General features: G+C 38.6%; 1 protein-coding gene across 1 annotated transcript in view; it reads left to right on the top strand.

The window, feature by feature from the left end:
- Positions 1 to 16484, top strand: part of LOC122807984 (C-type lectin domain family 1 member A-like) — a 369777-nt gene that overhangs the window by 93118 nt on the left and 260175 nt on the right. The window contains exon 3 of the mRNA XM_044079006.1: positions 10959 to 11135. Within this exon, the coding sequence (XP_043934941.1) occupies positions 10959 to 11135 (177 nt within the window). The remainder of the gene's footprint in view (positions 1 to 10958; positions 11136 to 16484) is intronic.

Below are 16484 nucleotides of genomic sequence, written 5' to 3'. Positions count from 1 at the left end.
AATGAGACAGCCAAATGATCTGATCTCACCAGGGAAGAACATACTATGGGAGTGATGCAGAGGTCGCCCATGTTGGTGAGAACCAAGTCCAGAATGTTATCTCCCCCTGTGAGAGGTGAGATGAGCTGGGCTGGTGCATTAGAATTGATGAAGTCAAGGAATCACAGAGTAAGTGCATTAGTGCAGGAACAGTTCAGCCAGTCTATGGTGGGGTAGTTAAATTCACCAAGGATCAGGGTGTTTGGGGGTATCTTAATGGAGTCAAGTAGATCCAGGAAAGAGGAATGGGTGTCCTGAGTCATGGAGGGGGGGTCTATAGCTGGCTAAAACTTGGATGGGTGTCTTGCCAACTGTCACTTGCACCTAGAGTAGTTCCAGTGCATCATGCTGGCAAACCTGTCTGGAGGTGTGCCTGTCCTTAATGAAGATAGAGACTCCACCACCCTTAGTCTTCCTGACCTCATTTTGGGGTCGGAATGTGTGAAATGAGGTATAACATGGTAAGGCAGGGGTGCTCTCTGCAGCCCTGAACCAAGTTTCTGTGACCACACAGACATCGGCATCTTCCAGTGCAAGGAGAGCCTCCAGTGAGTGCATTTTCAGGTTAAGGCTCCTAGCATTAAGCAACATGACCTTCAATTTGCTTTTTGACAGATCTTTTATGTTGATTTGTCTTTGGGTCACTGCCTAAAAAAAACACAATGGGGGAGGCACCAGGATCCAGAAACCCAGTGGTGACAGATGGAGGCCATATCTGGCAAAGCATCTAGGCCTGTCGACCATGTCATCCCAGACATGCAGATACTGGATCTCTTTGGAATGATGCCAGCAATTAAGTCACTTGTTGAAGTCAATTATTTTTTGTTGGTATTGTGGTATCATTATTGGTGAAGGAAGGATGTTAATTAGGGCTAGGGTCATACCTGCCTGGGACACATACTCTGAGAGCTCAATAATGTCACTCTTCATATAGTCCATGGAGATACATCTCAAGTCATTCACACCAACATGGACAATGACAGAGTTGTACTTGTACTTGCATGATGTGGCAGATTCTTGCACCAGACAGACAACTGACTATGACCCTCTCTTTGTCAAGCCTGTGAGGGGGACATCGGTGTGTCTCACAAATGAGTCATCAATGACTAGTATGTTTAGTTTATTGTTATGTCTTCTGGGCTGTGATGGTTTATTGTTTTGCCTTCTGGACTGTATTTGTGAGACACTGGGTGTGTTGTCTGCTGTGTGTGATGTGTTTGGTGTTGTGTGTGGTATTTTTGTGAGTGTGTTTTGGAAGTTAAATTTGAATTCATTTAGGGAAGAAATTTGTTTCATATGGATGGGGAGCCTGTTCCAGAAAAGAGATAGTCTCTAGGGATACATACCAGTCTCTCCAGCAGGTCCTATTAATATCACAGGCAAGATTTTAGTCTTTAGAATGGGTAATTTAAGTGCAGTTTGCTTTGTGGATATGCAGGCGGTCCATCAGGGTGGGGTCTGACAATGCCTTCTATGTAGTCCCTGAACAGCCTGTAGGACACAAAATACAGGGATAAGGCTTTGAGGCAGTCTGCATAGGGCATGTTACTTACACCCAGTATTCTTTTAATGAGGAACCGCTGAGGACATTCCAATTGTTGGATGTGCCTGGGTATGTACATATCAAAGAGGACATTATACTGAATGATGAGTCTAATGAATGCCAAATGCGGTGGAGCAATAAGCTCCACAGATCTAGATGCCATACCTTTGTGGTTAAAGGCTAAATTACTGTCTCTGTGTGTTCCCAAGTCCCTGATTACTGGGTCAGCTCTTATGGATGTGCTGTTAATATGATAGCTACCAGGGACGGATGACTTCCAAAGGATACTATTATGCATTTCTTGTCATTTAGATTTAGTCCATTTCTCTGATACCAGATATTTGTCTGTGTTAACACTTCCTGGAGAACATTTGAGTCAATGGGATTCTATGACTGCTCCTAATAAGCAGTCATATGCAACTTTAGTCACCCAGATGCCATTGAAATTGGCCTTGAATTCAGAGAAGTAAATACCAAAAAAGAACAGTCCCAGGACCGATCTCTAAGGGACTCCACTTGTGACTGGTCTATTTGTAGAGGAGGACTCCCCAATTCTAACTTCTTGGGTCATGTCCCCTTATAGGATCAAGAGACTTCATCAGATTGAATTTCATTGAACATTTACTACATTTGACTATACTTACATCATCTGACACAAACCACATAAGTGACACACAAATGTTTTGAATAAAACATTTAAAAATACATGATTCAACATCCAGATATCAATGTCAAATACTACTAAAATTACAGCCTTATTAAATAATCCCACTAAAATTATTAATCATTATTACTAAAAGTATATTTTAAGCACACACTTGTAATTATATTCAGCCCCTTCCCTTATGTTTATACAGTATTGTCTGCCATTTTTATTCAACATAATTAAGCTTATTATCCCTCCTACCCATCCTAGGAGTAACTGGAATGTACTCCAAGATAGTAAACAAAAACATTTTTAAAATATTGTCATGTTTCAGTTTGTTTTTCCTAAATTAATTTTTTCACATGGCATGAAACCAACAATATTCACTATATTTATTGCAAGTAAACAGCCAATTAACCTGATATGTCCTGATAATATTATTGCAATAGATATCGCTTCCTTCTTGTATATACCTACACATACCACAATAATTACACTTATATACCCTATTATTTAGCTCCATTTGTATTGTAGCAGTATTTGTTATTGATGTCCTCGGATATCATTTTAACATTTTCACTCTTTTGTTAATAAAAATAGGATAATCTGCTATTATGTTGACCAATCCTTCGCAGTCTCCAAAAAGTCCTCCGGTTTTAAATGCCTTTTTTATTGTTGTTGACTCTAATGTATAGATAACAGATGTTGCCATTTACCACTTGTCTAAACTTTTACTGCCACCATCCCTTTCTTCTTTTACCTTCATTTTTACCCCTTCCATATTCTTTTTAGTGAGGGCTGCTGGATAAGCTTTCTTCATTAACCTCTCTACTAAGCCTGACTGTATACTGTCTAACATTGTTGCATATGAAGTTAAGCATTTTATATGGATACTCATAGTCTGTATTAAACTTCTTTTAACATGATGTGGATGCATACTTTTAAAATGAAAAGCATTGTTATAAGACATGCATGTATTCAAGTATTTTTGTGTGTGCATCATCTTTTACAAATATCTGCAAATGTAATAACAGTGATGTTGCGCACATGTGTGATTTCCAAAAACTTCATGCTAGTATTAATAAATACCATGACGTCTAACAACTCTCTGTGTCCCATTCCATATTAAAAAATATCACCAGTGAATCATATGTACAACTTAACTTCTTCAAACAACCTGTGAGTGTACAAAAATGGACTTTCTCAAAAGGTCATCACCAAATTAATAACATGTGGGTTCAAAGTGGTTCCCACTGCCACCCCCACCTTCTGTTGGAAATACTGCTACATTCACTCAGAAATGTGATTTCTACCATAGCATAATGACTCCACTTAATAGTAGACTGCAAGCTCATTCAACTCCCAAATCCTGGGGAATTACTCTTTGAAGAGACTTGGCTTCTACAGAGACAAGAATGGTAGTAGCCCCCTACAGTGACATCAGATATATTTGTTTAAAGCCAAGAGTCCCTTTAAAAAGTAGCTTTTTCACAACTTCTTTTAAAGTTAAATCTACAAAAACAGACAAAGGTTCTATCCAGGGTACCTTAGATACTACTATAAGTCTTAGTGGTGGGTTCCTATTATTTTTGTCTATTTTGGGAATCCACAAAATCACCCCGCTACTGGATCCACAACTTGAAAAAAAATTACACAAATACTCAGATAAGATTCTTTGCATCAAACAATCATACAACTATTCAATTTTCCTTTACAGAATGGGCAATTTGTACTTTGCCACTCTGATTGGAGAATGAATGTTCTCCAGCGGCGTATTAATCTACAGGTAATGTCCACTGAAAAACGAACCCAGCACTTTACAGCAGCGTATTAAGTTGACTGTAACAGACATAACAGATGCCATTATTTCTTGCTCACGAAGCAGTGTTTTGCTGTTCAAGTGAGTAAAATTAAAAAAAAAATGGAAAAGTGTGTGAGTGTGAGTTTAATTCTATGTGTGTGACTGTATGCATGCATGAAAGTGAGACTGAGATCAATGGAACCATTATTTTGCACTCATTAAGCAGAACTTTTGCTATTTAGTGAATGTAACATTAAAAGAAACAAAAAAAGTGTTTGCATGTGTATCTGTGTCTTTATGTTTTTATCTGCATGTGTGAGTGTATGCATGCTTGCAAACATGAAAGACAAGTATGTTTGTGTATGTTTTTGTGATAGAGAGAAAGAGAGAGCATGAGATTGTCTAGAAGTGGCAGCAGCAGTTAAGAGGTTCACATAGCTCTCGACCTCTTAGCTCAAGAAATTTGATTAAAGCCTAAAATAAAAGGGGAACAGTGGCTCAAAAGTAGGAACACATTTTAAATATTGCTCATATAAAATAAGAAAGTTGCTTGAGTACCAGGATTTGTGTTAGCATGAATTTTCTGAAGGAAATAAAGTCTGAAACTCAAATTTATGTCATTATTTAGTGACTTCAGTCCCGAGTATTTCCTTGAACTGCTGTACTTTCTCTCCAGTCAACTTCCAGGTCTTCAGCTTGGTCTCTGTTGACCTTAGAGAAGAAGAGTGGTAGCGCCTAAAAACAGGATCTGTTAGGACTACAGAAAAAGATATCTGGCCGAGCCAGCCAGGTATGGAAATAAGGTACATAAGGAAAGCTGGTGGTGGAATGCAGAAGTCCAGGAAGTCATCAAAAGAAGGAAGGAGTGCAGGAAGAAGTGGGAGATAGAAAAGCTGACCAGGCTAGGAAGGACTACTGGTTGGCTAATAAAGAAGCTAAGAAGTTGCAATAGCAAAGAATAGGGCACCTGAGGCACTCTACCAACTTCTGGAAAGTGACTCAGTAAGGGGGGACAAAGAAACTATATCAGGTTGCAAGACAAAGGCAGAAAGATAAAGAAGACACTCAGACACCCTTCATAAGGGATGCCAGCAACAACCTGCTTACCAGTCTACAGGACATCAAAGGCAGATGGAAGGAGTATTTCCAGGAGCTTCTGAATGAAGAAAACCACACAGAAGCTGTACTGCCTCAGAAACAACCTACGATGAGAGAAGAAGAGGAGCCCACCCTAGAAGAAGTAAGAACAGCACTAAGGAAGATGAAGTCAGGGAAAGCAGCAGGCTCAGATGAGGTCAAAGCAGATATAATAAAGATACTGGGTGAGATAGGGGAATAATGGCTCCCGAGGGTACTAATTGCAGAGTGAAGAGAAAGACATATCCCAGATGACTGGAGAATAAGCATACTCATGCCAGTGTACAAGAACAAAGGGGACATCCACAACTGTGGGCAGTACAGAGGCAGCAAACTCCTACCACAGTAAATGAAAGTTCTGGAGAGGGTGATTGATAAATGGATACTTAGAGTATTAGAATGTAAGATGGGAGATGAGCAGTTTGGATACAGATCAGGATGCAGCACAATTGACCTGTTGTTTGCATTGAAACAGATACTTGAGAAGAAGCTAGAGATGAGGAGAGAGTCCAACTGGGCATTCCTAGACTTGGAGAAAGCATATGACAAGGTCCCAAGAAAGCTGATCTGAGCAGTACTGCAGTGGTTTGAAGTCTCAGAAACATTGGTAGATTTACTGCAGGCTATGTACAAGGACGCAATGACTCATGTACGGACAGTGTTCAGCCTCACACACGGGGTCCCAGTGGGTATGGGTGTACATCAGGGTTCAGCTCTGAGCCCACTGCACGTTCATACTGGTAATGGACTACATTAGCAAACAAGGTGGGGGGGATGGATCAAAAAACTGTTGTATGCAGATGATGTGGCAGTATAGGCAGACTCTGAGCTAGAACTTCAGCAAAGGATAGGAGAATGGAATGCAAATCTCAAGGCACATGAGATGAAACTAAGCACGGATAAGATGGTGGTAATGCCAGCACATTGGGGAAATCAGAAGAAGCTGAGAATAGAGATAGAAGGGAAGATAGGGGAACAGGTAAACAGCTTCAAGTATCTGGGAGGGGTGGTTGTTGAGAAGGGTAGTCTGAATGAAGAGGTCAAAGCTAGAATCAGAGGGCCTGCAGCCAGCCAGCATAGAGTATCAGGTGTAGTCTATGACAGATGAATGCTGAAGAAGCTGAAAAGTAAGGTGTACAAGACAGATGGTGCGACCAGTACTACTGTATGGTACAGAAACCTGGGCAGTAAAGGCAGAACAGTTGAAGAAGCTAGAGGCGATGGAAATGAAGTGCCTGAGAAAAGTGGTAGGATGCACAGTGTGGGACAGGCAAAGAAATGAGGACATAAGTGCTGCAGCCAAAGTAGCACCAATTGCAGAAAAGATCAACAAGAACAGATTATGGTGGTTTTGGCACATTTGTGTAGATAAGCAAAAGACAATCTGGTGAGGAAGATTTGAGACAGACAGGAAGAAGGTAAGAGGAAGTGAGGAAGACCAGCAAAGAGGTGGATAGCTTGTGAGAGAAGATCTGCGACAGTCAGGCATGAGTGTTGAAGAAGGCAGGAGAGTGGCACTGAATCGAGGGAGTTGGCGACAGTTAACAAGATACCCTGACCCCATGTAGAAAAAAATGGGAAAAAGGAAGCTGATGATGATGATTAGTGACTTCGGTCCCCAATGATTGTCAACAAAACAAAAGTTTTAGGACTAAGGGATCAAAAAAAAAAATGTTTAGATATTTTTTGAAAGTTATATATTTTGGATGTGAAATGCTTCTTCCAACACCATTTGCATATACTACAGCAAATCTGAAACATTTGGAGGTGGAACTATTTTACATAAAAAAAAAAAAAAAAATATATATATATATATATATATATATATATATATATATATATATAGTAATAAAAAATAAGTAAGAAAAACACAACAATTTTACAGACAGCCCATTCTCTAAGCATAATAATGCTTTTCAGATTGTGTGTTACTGTAGAAATAATGCCCTTCCAGGGTTGTGGAAGCCCAACGCCCTAGGTGTCAGGTCTCATAACACCCTTGGGCGAGCATTATTTATAGAGTAGCATACACCATGTTGGGCATTATTGCTTGTATAATATTTAGTTATTTCAAACTTACTAACCTTCTTATAACTCTCCTAGTCATTTAACATTTCCAACATACACATTTCATAATCACTAAGATTTATAATTACTGTTACTCTTGTCACTGATATGTGCCAGTTCTAACCTCTAACCTCAGTAAAGTGACTTGCTTAGCCCACACACAGTAATGCATGTATCAATTATACTTTGTGTGTTTTTTTTATAATAAATGTAACACTAAATTAATTTCATGGTCTAGAGTTGTGGACTAGATGCTACCACTTTGCCTGCACAACAATGTACTATGCATTATCCTGTCACATGTGGTCCTATACCACTGCGGGTCTATATTACAACGTCAAACTCACAGGAGTCCGAACTTTGTAATATCGAACCCATATGTCTGAAATGTGAAAATATGAAGCAGCAGAACACCAATTTTTTTCCCAGGGAAACAAATCGGTGGGCTGTTTTCGTGGCTTTGCTATTTCCTCCACTGTGGTGTGATCTTGGAGTTGGTATATTTAAGTAGGGGGGGTGTGGGGGCAAACCCCCCACATTAGTATAAGTTTAAAGTGTATGTGTTTAATTTTGTTTTTGTACTGGAACAGCAATTTTTTTCCCTGGGAAAAAAATAGTTCTGTGTGTTCATACTTTTTGCATTTCAAACTTCCTGGTTTGATATTACATCATTCAAACTCTTGTGAGTTTGATCATGTAATATAGACCCTGCTACTGCAGACAGCTGGCCACCAACACTATCATCAGTAGTGGAAGGACCAATTGAGGGAGGGGCACTTCACCACCAGATGGGCCCATAAACATATTGTGTAGAACATAACAGGTGGTAAACATCCAGCTTGCTTTAGTAGAGGCATGCTGAATGGCCCCTCCAGACTACTATAGTCAATGGAAATGGGATCTCAAAAGGCCAAACACTCACTCAATGACAATCCACATCTTTGACAGGACAGTGTTGTACTTTTCCTTGGCAGTCCTTCTAGGGTTATGGACTTGTGTCATCAGCTATGGTTCGGGTGGGTAGGTTGCATTACCTGGAAAATGCAAGGTAAAAAACAGGAGTTAATATAACAAGGAAAGGGTGATTTCAAATATATATCTACTGACATAAATATATATTAATAATATTCCTTGGGAAAAAAAATCGGTGTTCTACAGCTTCGCTATTTTCACATTTCGGACATATGGGTTTGATATTACAATGTTCGGACTCCTGTGAGCCATGGCCTCAAGCTCAATGCCAAAAATTGCATTGTCATCCCTTTTGGTAAAAACTCTGTACCCATGAACTACCACATAGGCAGTAGTCTACTTAACACTGAAGGTGTGATAAGAGACCTTGGGACACAGGTGGACATTAATCTCTCCTTTGATAATCATATTGCCACAGTATTCGGGAAATCCTTCTACGTGGCACACCTCATCACAAAGATTTCTCATCCAGGAAAAAAGAGGTCATTGTTCCCCTCTACTCATCACTCATTAGACCCATTATAGAGTACAACGCCCCTTTTGGTATGCACCTCACAAGACATCTACAACAACTGGAAAGGCCACAGAAATACCTCACAAAGAGGATTACTGGCCTTAAACAGATGCCCTATGTAGACCGTCTCGAAAAACTCCAGCTTTACTCTGTCGTATATAGCCTACTTAGAGACATTCTCTGCCTAACCTACAAGGCTATGTCAAACCCAGAGCTGTTGGACATGCTCCATTTAAAGAAATCCCAATCCCTCCAAGCTACACGCTCTAGGGACCTAAAACTTGTCACCACAATAAACAGAACATGCTGGAGGGATAGATTCCTGTCCCAGAGACTTCCCATACTCTGGAACAAACTACCTATCTATATCAAACAAAGCTCCTTATTAGCACTCTTCAAGAAAAATCTTGATGACTGGATGGGAGATAGGAAATTCACCCCGGAGATCACTTCTGTGGCTCTGCTTGACAGGGGCACAGGAAAATAATTTTCTTGGCTGGCAAAAGCCAGGGTACCGTTTGGCTAGGCTTATATAGGCCCTAGGGCCAATAGCCTAGTACCGACCTATGAACCTATGAACATACCCAAAAGATGACCTTGGGACATCATATCATGCAGGTAGGAGCAGTAAATTGAGCTTGTGTGCCCAATATGAGAATCATGGGCACTTTCACAATGTTGGGTCAACATGCTAGTGATGCAACCCCATACATCACACACTATGTTGCAGTAGTCAAAATGGCAGCCCTTCCAATTTTGGTACCACCCCCCAACATGGCCCTGATGAGGCCCTAGTGGCAATATGGGCACAATCTGTTGTGCCAAGCTCCTAATAGAAATCTGACATCTTGTAGAAGGCAAGCATGGTTCTGGCTTGGTCCTCAGTTGACATTGGCAGATAAATGCACCATTCCACATGTGCAACTAATATGTCTAGGAAGTGCTGAAGTATCCTCGAGACAGAAGCCAGTGAAATACCCATACTGTCCTTAGTCTGCCTCTAGAAGGTCCTTATAGCATTATTGTGAGGACTATACCTTAGTACCCTTAGATATAGGATGGCCAGATATCCCCCCCCCCAGTTCCCATCTGTGGGCCATGCAAATTCATTCATGCCCTTTCAATGTCCCTGCCCACTTCAAATCAAGCAAGAATTTCTTAATCAGCATAGCTATAATGCAATAATTTTTGTCTCTATCTGTACCTTGCTGGATGCATGCAGTTTTGGTTCAGCCAAGACAAGTAGGTCACGTCAAGAAATAGCTAGGCTGGCAACTGCAGCAAGCATCTTCACAATTGCAAAGCAAATAAAAAGGGTGCAACTTTACCTTTTACAACACCTCTGTGCACAATGCTAAAATGCCTAAAAAAATTCTATGAATCTTAAGTAGATGCAAATAACACTCATTAGTATATGGAGTTCTGAGGTTGTTCTCTTTTACATCTCATTAATTGTTCACTTGAAGAACTTGATTACAAGAAATGGATGCACCTAAACACAGCTGGCCTCTTTGAATTGCTGTGAAGCTACACTCATGCATGATCTGCACAGATTGCCTTTACACTCAAGAGCAATGACTTTGAATACCATCCTTTGTCAGAATGAGGTTGCTATGAATTAATCAATGGATAGTGCAGACCAAAGACAAATGCTATTTTCTGTATTTGCTCAGGTCATTGTATGTTGCATTGTGTACAAGTATATTGCAATTTATTCAGGAGCTTTCATTGTACCTCCATCATCCCTTTTCAAAGACTAGATTCCATCAAAACCTGTCATACCTCCTTAGGGAAGCAATTACAAATAAAGAATCCACGCTGTTTCCTGTTGTACTAATTAATTGGCTTTACTAAATTATCTCCAAAATATTATTTTTTTTTATATTTTGCTTCTTGAATGAGAATCATTTCAGATACTGAAGACTTCTTTTAAAATTCGCTGATTAAACTAGAATAAAAACTTATATAAATAGAAGTACCTTTACCTGTTGTTACAGTATTGCTGTTTTTTTTCATTCACTGTCCATTTACTTGCTTAACACAATCCAGGGCTTTGTCAGAGCTGGAATCTGTCCTGGTACTCATGTGACACAAGGCAGAGAAATTAATCTTTGATGGGTACTTATTTGTAGACATGCTAATTCATATTCAATTTACAAGGACCTATTACTGACATACTGTGCAAGTGAAGGACATTATAGTGCAATACATTTTTAATGAAAATTTAATTATTCTTTAGTTTCCCAGGAGTACACGCATGAAGAAATCATAGAACAGCTTCCTCACAAGTATACAGAAAACAGAAGTGTAGAAAGTATGGAATGTGAATGCAATAAATCCAACACAAACTGGCTAACAGGGGTCCTGAGTGACCTTAACGAAAGGTCATGCCTCAGATCAAAAACAACTGGTACAGGTACTTTGGAAATCATCATTTTGTTTGAACATCTCTCTCTCTTTTGTCATTGTGTTGTATTTACTATGTGTGCATGTGCCTAAAAAGTCACACAAAAAAAAAAAAAAAAACAGTGTAAAAGTACTTGTAGTACAACAATCATGGCAGTAGTTTGCATTTTGTTTTTGTTTTGTAAATATTTACCAGAGGTGATTTTATCCTTTTTCAAAATAAACCTTTCAGGGTGTTATACACTACTGTTTACTTAACATGTCTGAAATTTCCAGAACCCAGGAGTTGTGCAGAACAAGCAGAAGTACTTAATCTGTCAGGCAGAACTACGCACACACTGTAATTTCACATCCTTATACCTATGGGCTATTTTTCTTGCTGAAGTACTTGTCCTGTTTTATATCTTCTTTTTACTACAGCTTCTAATTTCTGACGTCCAAGAAGTGTACAAGAAATTCCTGCTAGTCTGTTTTCTCAAAGACTAGGTAACTAGCTATTCTTCCTAGAAGCAGGTGCTGTAGCATTATTTAGGGTAGTTGTCTAGAATTACCTTTTGTATTCTACCACAACATGCAGGTATTCAAAAAAAATGTCCAGCTGACAGTACCAACCACAAATAGCATATACTATTCAAAAATCCTTCATAATTAGTCAGCGAATACTAGAAGTTTAAGCAGCAAATCTAATCTTCCAAAAAGCTGGTGGATAATCATTAATCCTATCCAAAAGCATAAAAAGTGAACACAAGCACTATCTGAAGCATTTCCATAGTGTCTACAATAATTTGAGGCAACACTCATCACACTCTCTTGACTTACATTCCAATACACTTAAGACTAGTGTGAGTATAAATTAGAACTAATTATTTATCAAAGAAGTTCCAAATGGGTGGGATTCCTTATCCTTACATCCCATAAAAAAATAAATTTAAATGCAGTTGCAGTCCTGAACTGCATGGAATTCAGATAAGGGTATATCTGTATAAGTAGTGACTGTCACTCGAGCATACTTTCATGATGACTACCATCAAATAGACTCAAATGCAATTCATCATGTAATACAGTCAAAGAAGTGATCGCATTCCAGGTTGATTTAGGTTAAATTTAATGCTTATAAAATTAATTTTCTTTTTGACAACAATGGAGAACAATAACTCTGGCTATTCATAGATTCAAGTCATGTCAAGTCGAGAACCCTCCACCACTGCCAAAGTCCTCCCTCTTCATTATCGTTGTAATCTCAAAATTATGAATATTAAAAAATGATGTGACCAATCAAAATCACTACTCTGACTGCAACCTTACTCCTTTTCCATTTACTAGCAACAAAATAAAGGCATCAAGATTTAACCAACAGATTGTTCATGATAACCAAGAGAAAAAAATAAGTACTTCTTCAACATTCTATCTTTATCACTCACAACAATAAACAACATGAAGCATCACGCAATCACAAAAACACCTATCCAATTCAATCACAATAGTGAAAACTCACTCCCTTCCAAAGAGTATAAAGAAGATGGCTAAACAAATGTATCCAAGTAATATTATAGTAATATTTTTTGGGTGGCCACGGTGGTGCAGCGGTTAGCATTGCTACCTCACAGCAAGTGGTTCTCCGGTTGAGGTGTCTTCTGTGTGGTGTCTACATGTCCCAGCTGTGGTCGCGTGGGTTTCCTCAGGGTGCTCCAGTTTCCTCCCATGTCCCAAAGACATGCTGTAGGTGGATTGGACACTCTAATTTGGCCCTAGGCCTGAGCGCATGTGTGTGTGTGTGACTTCTGTGGAAGGTTGGGTGCCAAGCTGGCAACTCAACACCGTAAGACTCCACTGCCAATCATGAGGGAACAGGTGATCGTCTGTGGCAACCCCTAACGCTGAAAGAAGAAGAAGATACTTCTTAATTTTATTGTTTATCAACCATAGTCTTTAATGTAATACAAACCTGTTACTGCATTAAGCTCACTCCTTCTCTGTTAGCAGGTAATTAAATAAGAGCACCAAGGTTCAACTAAGATTAATTCAAAAGAACAAAGGAAAACATAAATCCTTCCAAGACTGATTCTGCTACATCTGCTGATTTGTAATTTGAAGGTCTGCAAAATCATAGAAATAAGTATTTTATTCACATGTAACACTGAAAAGTGATTCTCCCATTAAGTAACAAAAAGCTCACATTTAACATGAAAAAGGTTAAGCAAAAACAATTATTTAATATTATCTTAACATACTTCATTCATTTTTCATACATTCAGTCTTAAACTATTATCTTTTGACCATTGCTTCAATGAAGTAATCTCTCTGAAAGAGAAGTAGAATAAATCCAGCAAAACTGATATCAGGAAAAAAAACATATCTATAAACACTGAACTAAAATATATTGATAACTGACTAATTGTTTTCAATTTATAAGACAGCTGTTAGTATGTCTGGTAAATAGAAATACTAAGTGTGCAAATAATTTCTAAGAAAACATTGTTGATCAATAGTAGTGTACATTTAGATAATAATACTACTGACTGATTGTGTTTGACACCTATAGTAATAAAAACAGAAGTATGAGAATGTAATAGACTAAATAATAGATGGTTAATATAAAACAAATAAAGCTTACCTTGAAAATTCTGGTAGAAAATGAATAAAACATTAGCAAGATATTTATATCAGCAATAACATTGTAAAGTTAAATGCATTTTAAAAATGAAGAACTACTATATATATATATATATATATATATATATATATATATATATATATATATATATATATAATTGTATTCAAGATTGTGTAATTTAAAACATACATATATATTTACATATTTCATGACCTCTTCTGAAGTTGAAGAATTTTGGTGTGGAAATCTTTTCAGTTATCTCAAGGAACTATTTTTTTCAAAATGTATTTTCATTTTAATAGTAGTATAATCCATGTCTTTTTGTGTACAGGAGGACAGTTCAAGACTTGAGACAAAATGCCTTGCTTCTCGTATTGTATAAAAACCTGTTTCGCTTGCCAAGTGAAAGATTTTAAGCCATGCAGGGAAATAAAAGATGACCTTCAACATTGTTGTGTTTAAGCTGTTTTATTATTGGCCAGAATTTTTCTTCCTTTCTAGAGTTTTTATTGAATAATCATTGCCAAATCTGAATAAATTATGTTGCATTTTTAGAGAAGACTTGGTCTAAGCTTTTTTAGAACAAGTTATTTATCTAAAAAAGGAAGAAATCTCATGACAATTGATCTTGGACTGATAAGCTCTTTCTATACCAAATGAGAAGCCTTCTTGTAGGTTTAAAATTTGTGGGATCCAGGATGTGAGAAGAGAAATCATATTTTCTCCTTCAAACTTTTCAGAAACCTCAGATATTCTCAACTGCATATGTGACACCTGTGCCCTGGCCCAGCAATCAAAGATCCTCAATCCTCACCACTAACACTAGAGATGGCATCTCATATATGAGGAAAGGATAACAAATACACACAGTAAAGTGCAATTTCCCTTAAGAACACACAGAGATCACAGTTAGTCTGGGGCTGGTTGCTCCCTTGCACTCCAGGTCCCCAGTAAGACTCCCCTCTGGCACAGCTATAGGGTCCAGATCTCAGCCTAGCTGGCAAGCTAACCTCCATTACCCTCTCTCTCCAACTGGTGATTCATGTCCCTGCCCAAGTAGCTCACACACACACACGCACACACGCACACGCGCACACACACACACACACACACACACACACACAAACACACACACACACACACACACACACACACACACACACACACACACACACACACACACACACACACACACACTTTTAGATAAGTATTTATACAACTTCGCAGACACTCCTGGGAAAGGCTGACTTAGATTCTCCAGCTGTGCCACTATACCCAGACTATACTGTAGTAATTCCTGCCACCACCAGCTAATAATTATCAGCTACCCAAAGGCCCTTAAAAGGATGTCCAATTATTACTGTGCAATATTATTATCCAACAGTAGTGTAACTTAAGCAAAGAAGGTTTATTGGAAGGGCTTAGTCCAGGATCACTTATAAGTATACATTGTACTTAGAGTTTAATTTATCTCTACATAAACCAGCCACAGTTGATAAGGGTTTAAAATATTTAATAATAAATACTAAAAACACAAGACAATACTACTACACTACAGTGCCATTCAAGAGTTCCGAGATCACACAGAAACTTAAAATAATTCAGTAGTACAGTTCTGACATAACAGAAAAACAGTCTAATCTTTTTGAATTCCTAGCTATTGCTACAAGAAAACATACTACTAAAGTAATTTACTTACATAGAGCATGAGCAGTGGTGATGAGTTGAATGTCCAAGATCAAATTCCTTACACTCTCTCTCTGAGCAATAGTTTTTAAAATCACTAACAAATGTTTCTGCTGGGGCCTCCCACATTACATTGTTTGGACACTTAGGTTTTCTCAGTACATATTACATCATTTTGACACTTAGCCTGTGTTTGCCAGGCCAACAGGCTACTTTATTTAGCAAGCTAACACTGGCTCAGGAAGTTGCAACAATAAAAGAAATTTCACATGTACACTCTAGTAATTATTCCTTAAGTTAAAACAATAGAAAGAATGTGCTAGCCCAGACAGGCTGACTCCAAGCTCTACAGATCAAAGGATATATTTGAAATAATTTTAACTTCAAAAGAAAGATTTGAAATGCTTGCCTTACCTTTCCTTACAGCAGATGGTAATGGTGCTACAATCTTAAAATTCAACATTTTACAGTATTTTCTTTCATTTAAGAAACAAGCCTGTATTTCACATTTTTATTTACAAATGGCAGAATTATGTATCAAATTCTATTTGGCTAGGCTGGCAGCCTTCACCCTTCTCTACCAGTCTTCACACACACCCCCCCTGGATAACTTAAGCTAGTTTGTCAAGTGATCCTTGAGGAAATACCACTTGAGAGGGTTAGGTCTATCTGAGTGTACCTCACCCCATTTCCTGTCTTGAGACCCCATCTGCATTGGCTTGCTAATCCCACTGTGGTGCTGCACTGACATATCATATGCTTGTAACCCCAGGCTCCAGCTTAACAACTTGGCATTTTACTGATTGGCTGTGTTTGACAATGTTAGAGGGTTGTGATCTGTCATTACAGTGATTTTTTTTCCATACAGATAAGGTTGAAGTTTCTGAAGTGCCCACACTATGGCTAGACATTCCTTTTCTACAGCTTCAGAGTATTCCTCCCAGGGTTGGAGCCTATGACTGAGATAAACCACTGGGTGATCTTCCTTCTCTGAAGAAATCTGGCTAAGTACAGCCCCCACCCCATGGTGCAAAGCATCCACTTGCACAACAAATTCTT

Source organism: Protopterus annectens, chromosome 8.part0, assembly GCF_019279795.1.
Source record: "Protopterus annectens isolate FY-2018-M chromosome 8.part0, PAN1.0, whole genome shotgun sequence".
NCBI classification, from domain to species: Eukaryota; Metazoa; Chordata; order Ceratodontiformes; family Protopteridae; genus Protopterus; species Protopterus annectens.
This window is presented reverse-complemented; position numbering and strand designations above follow the sequence as displayed.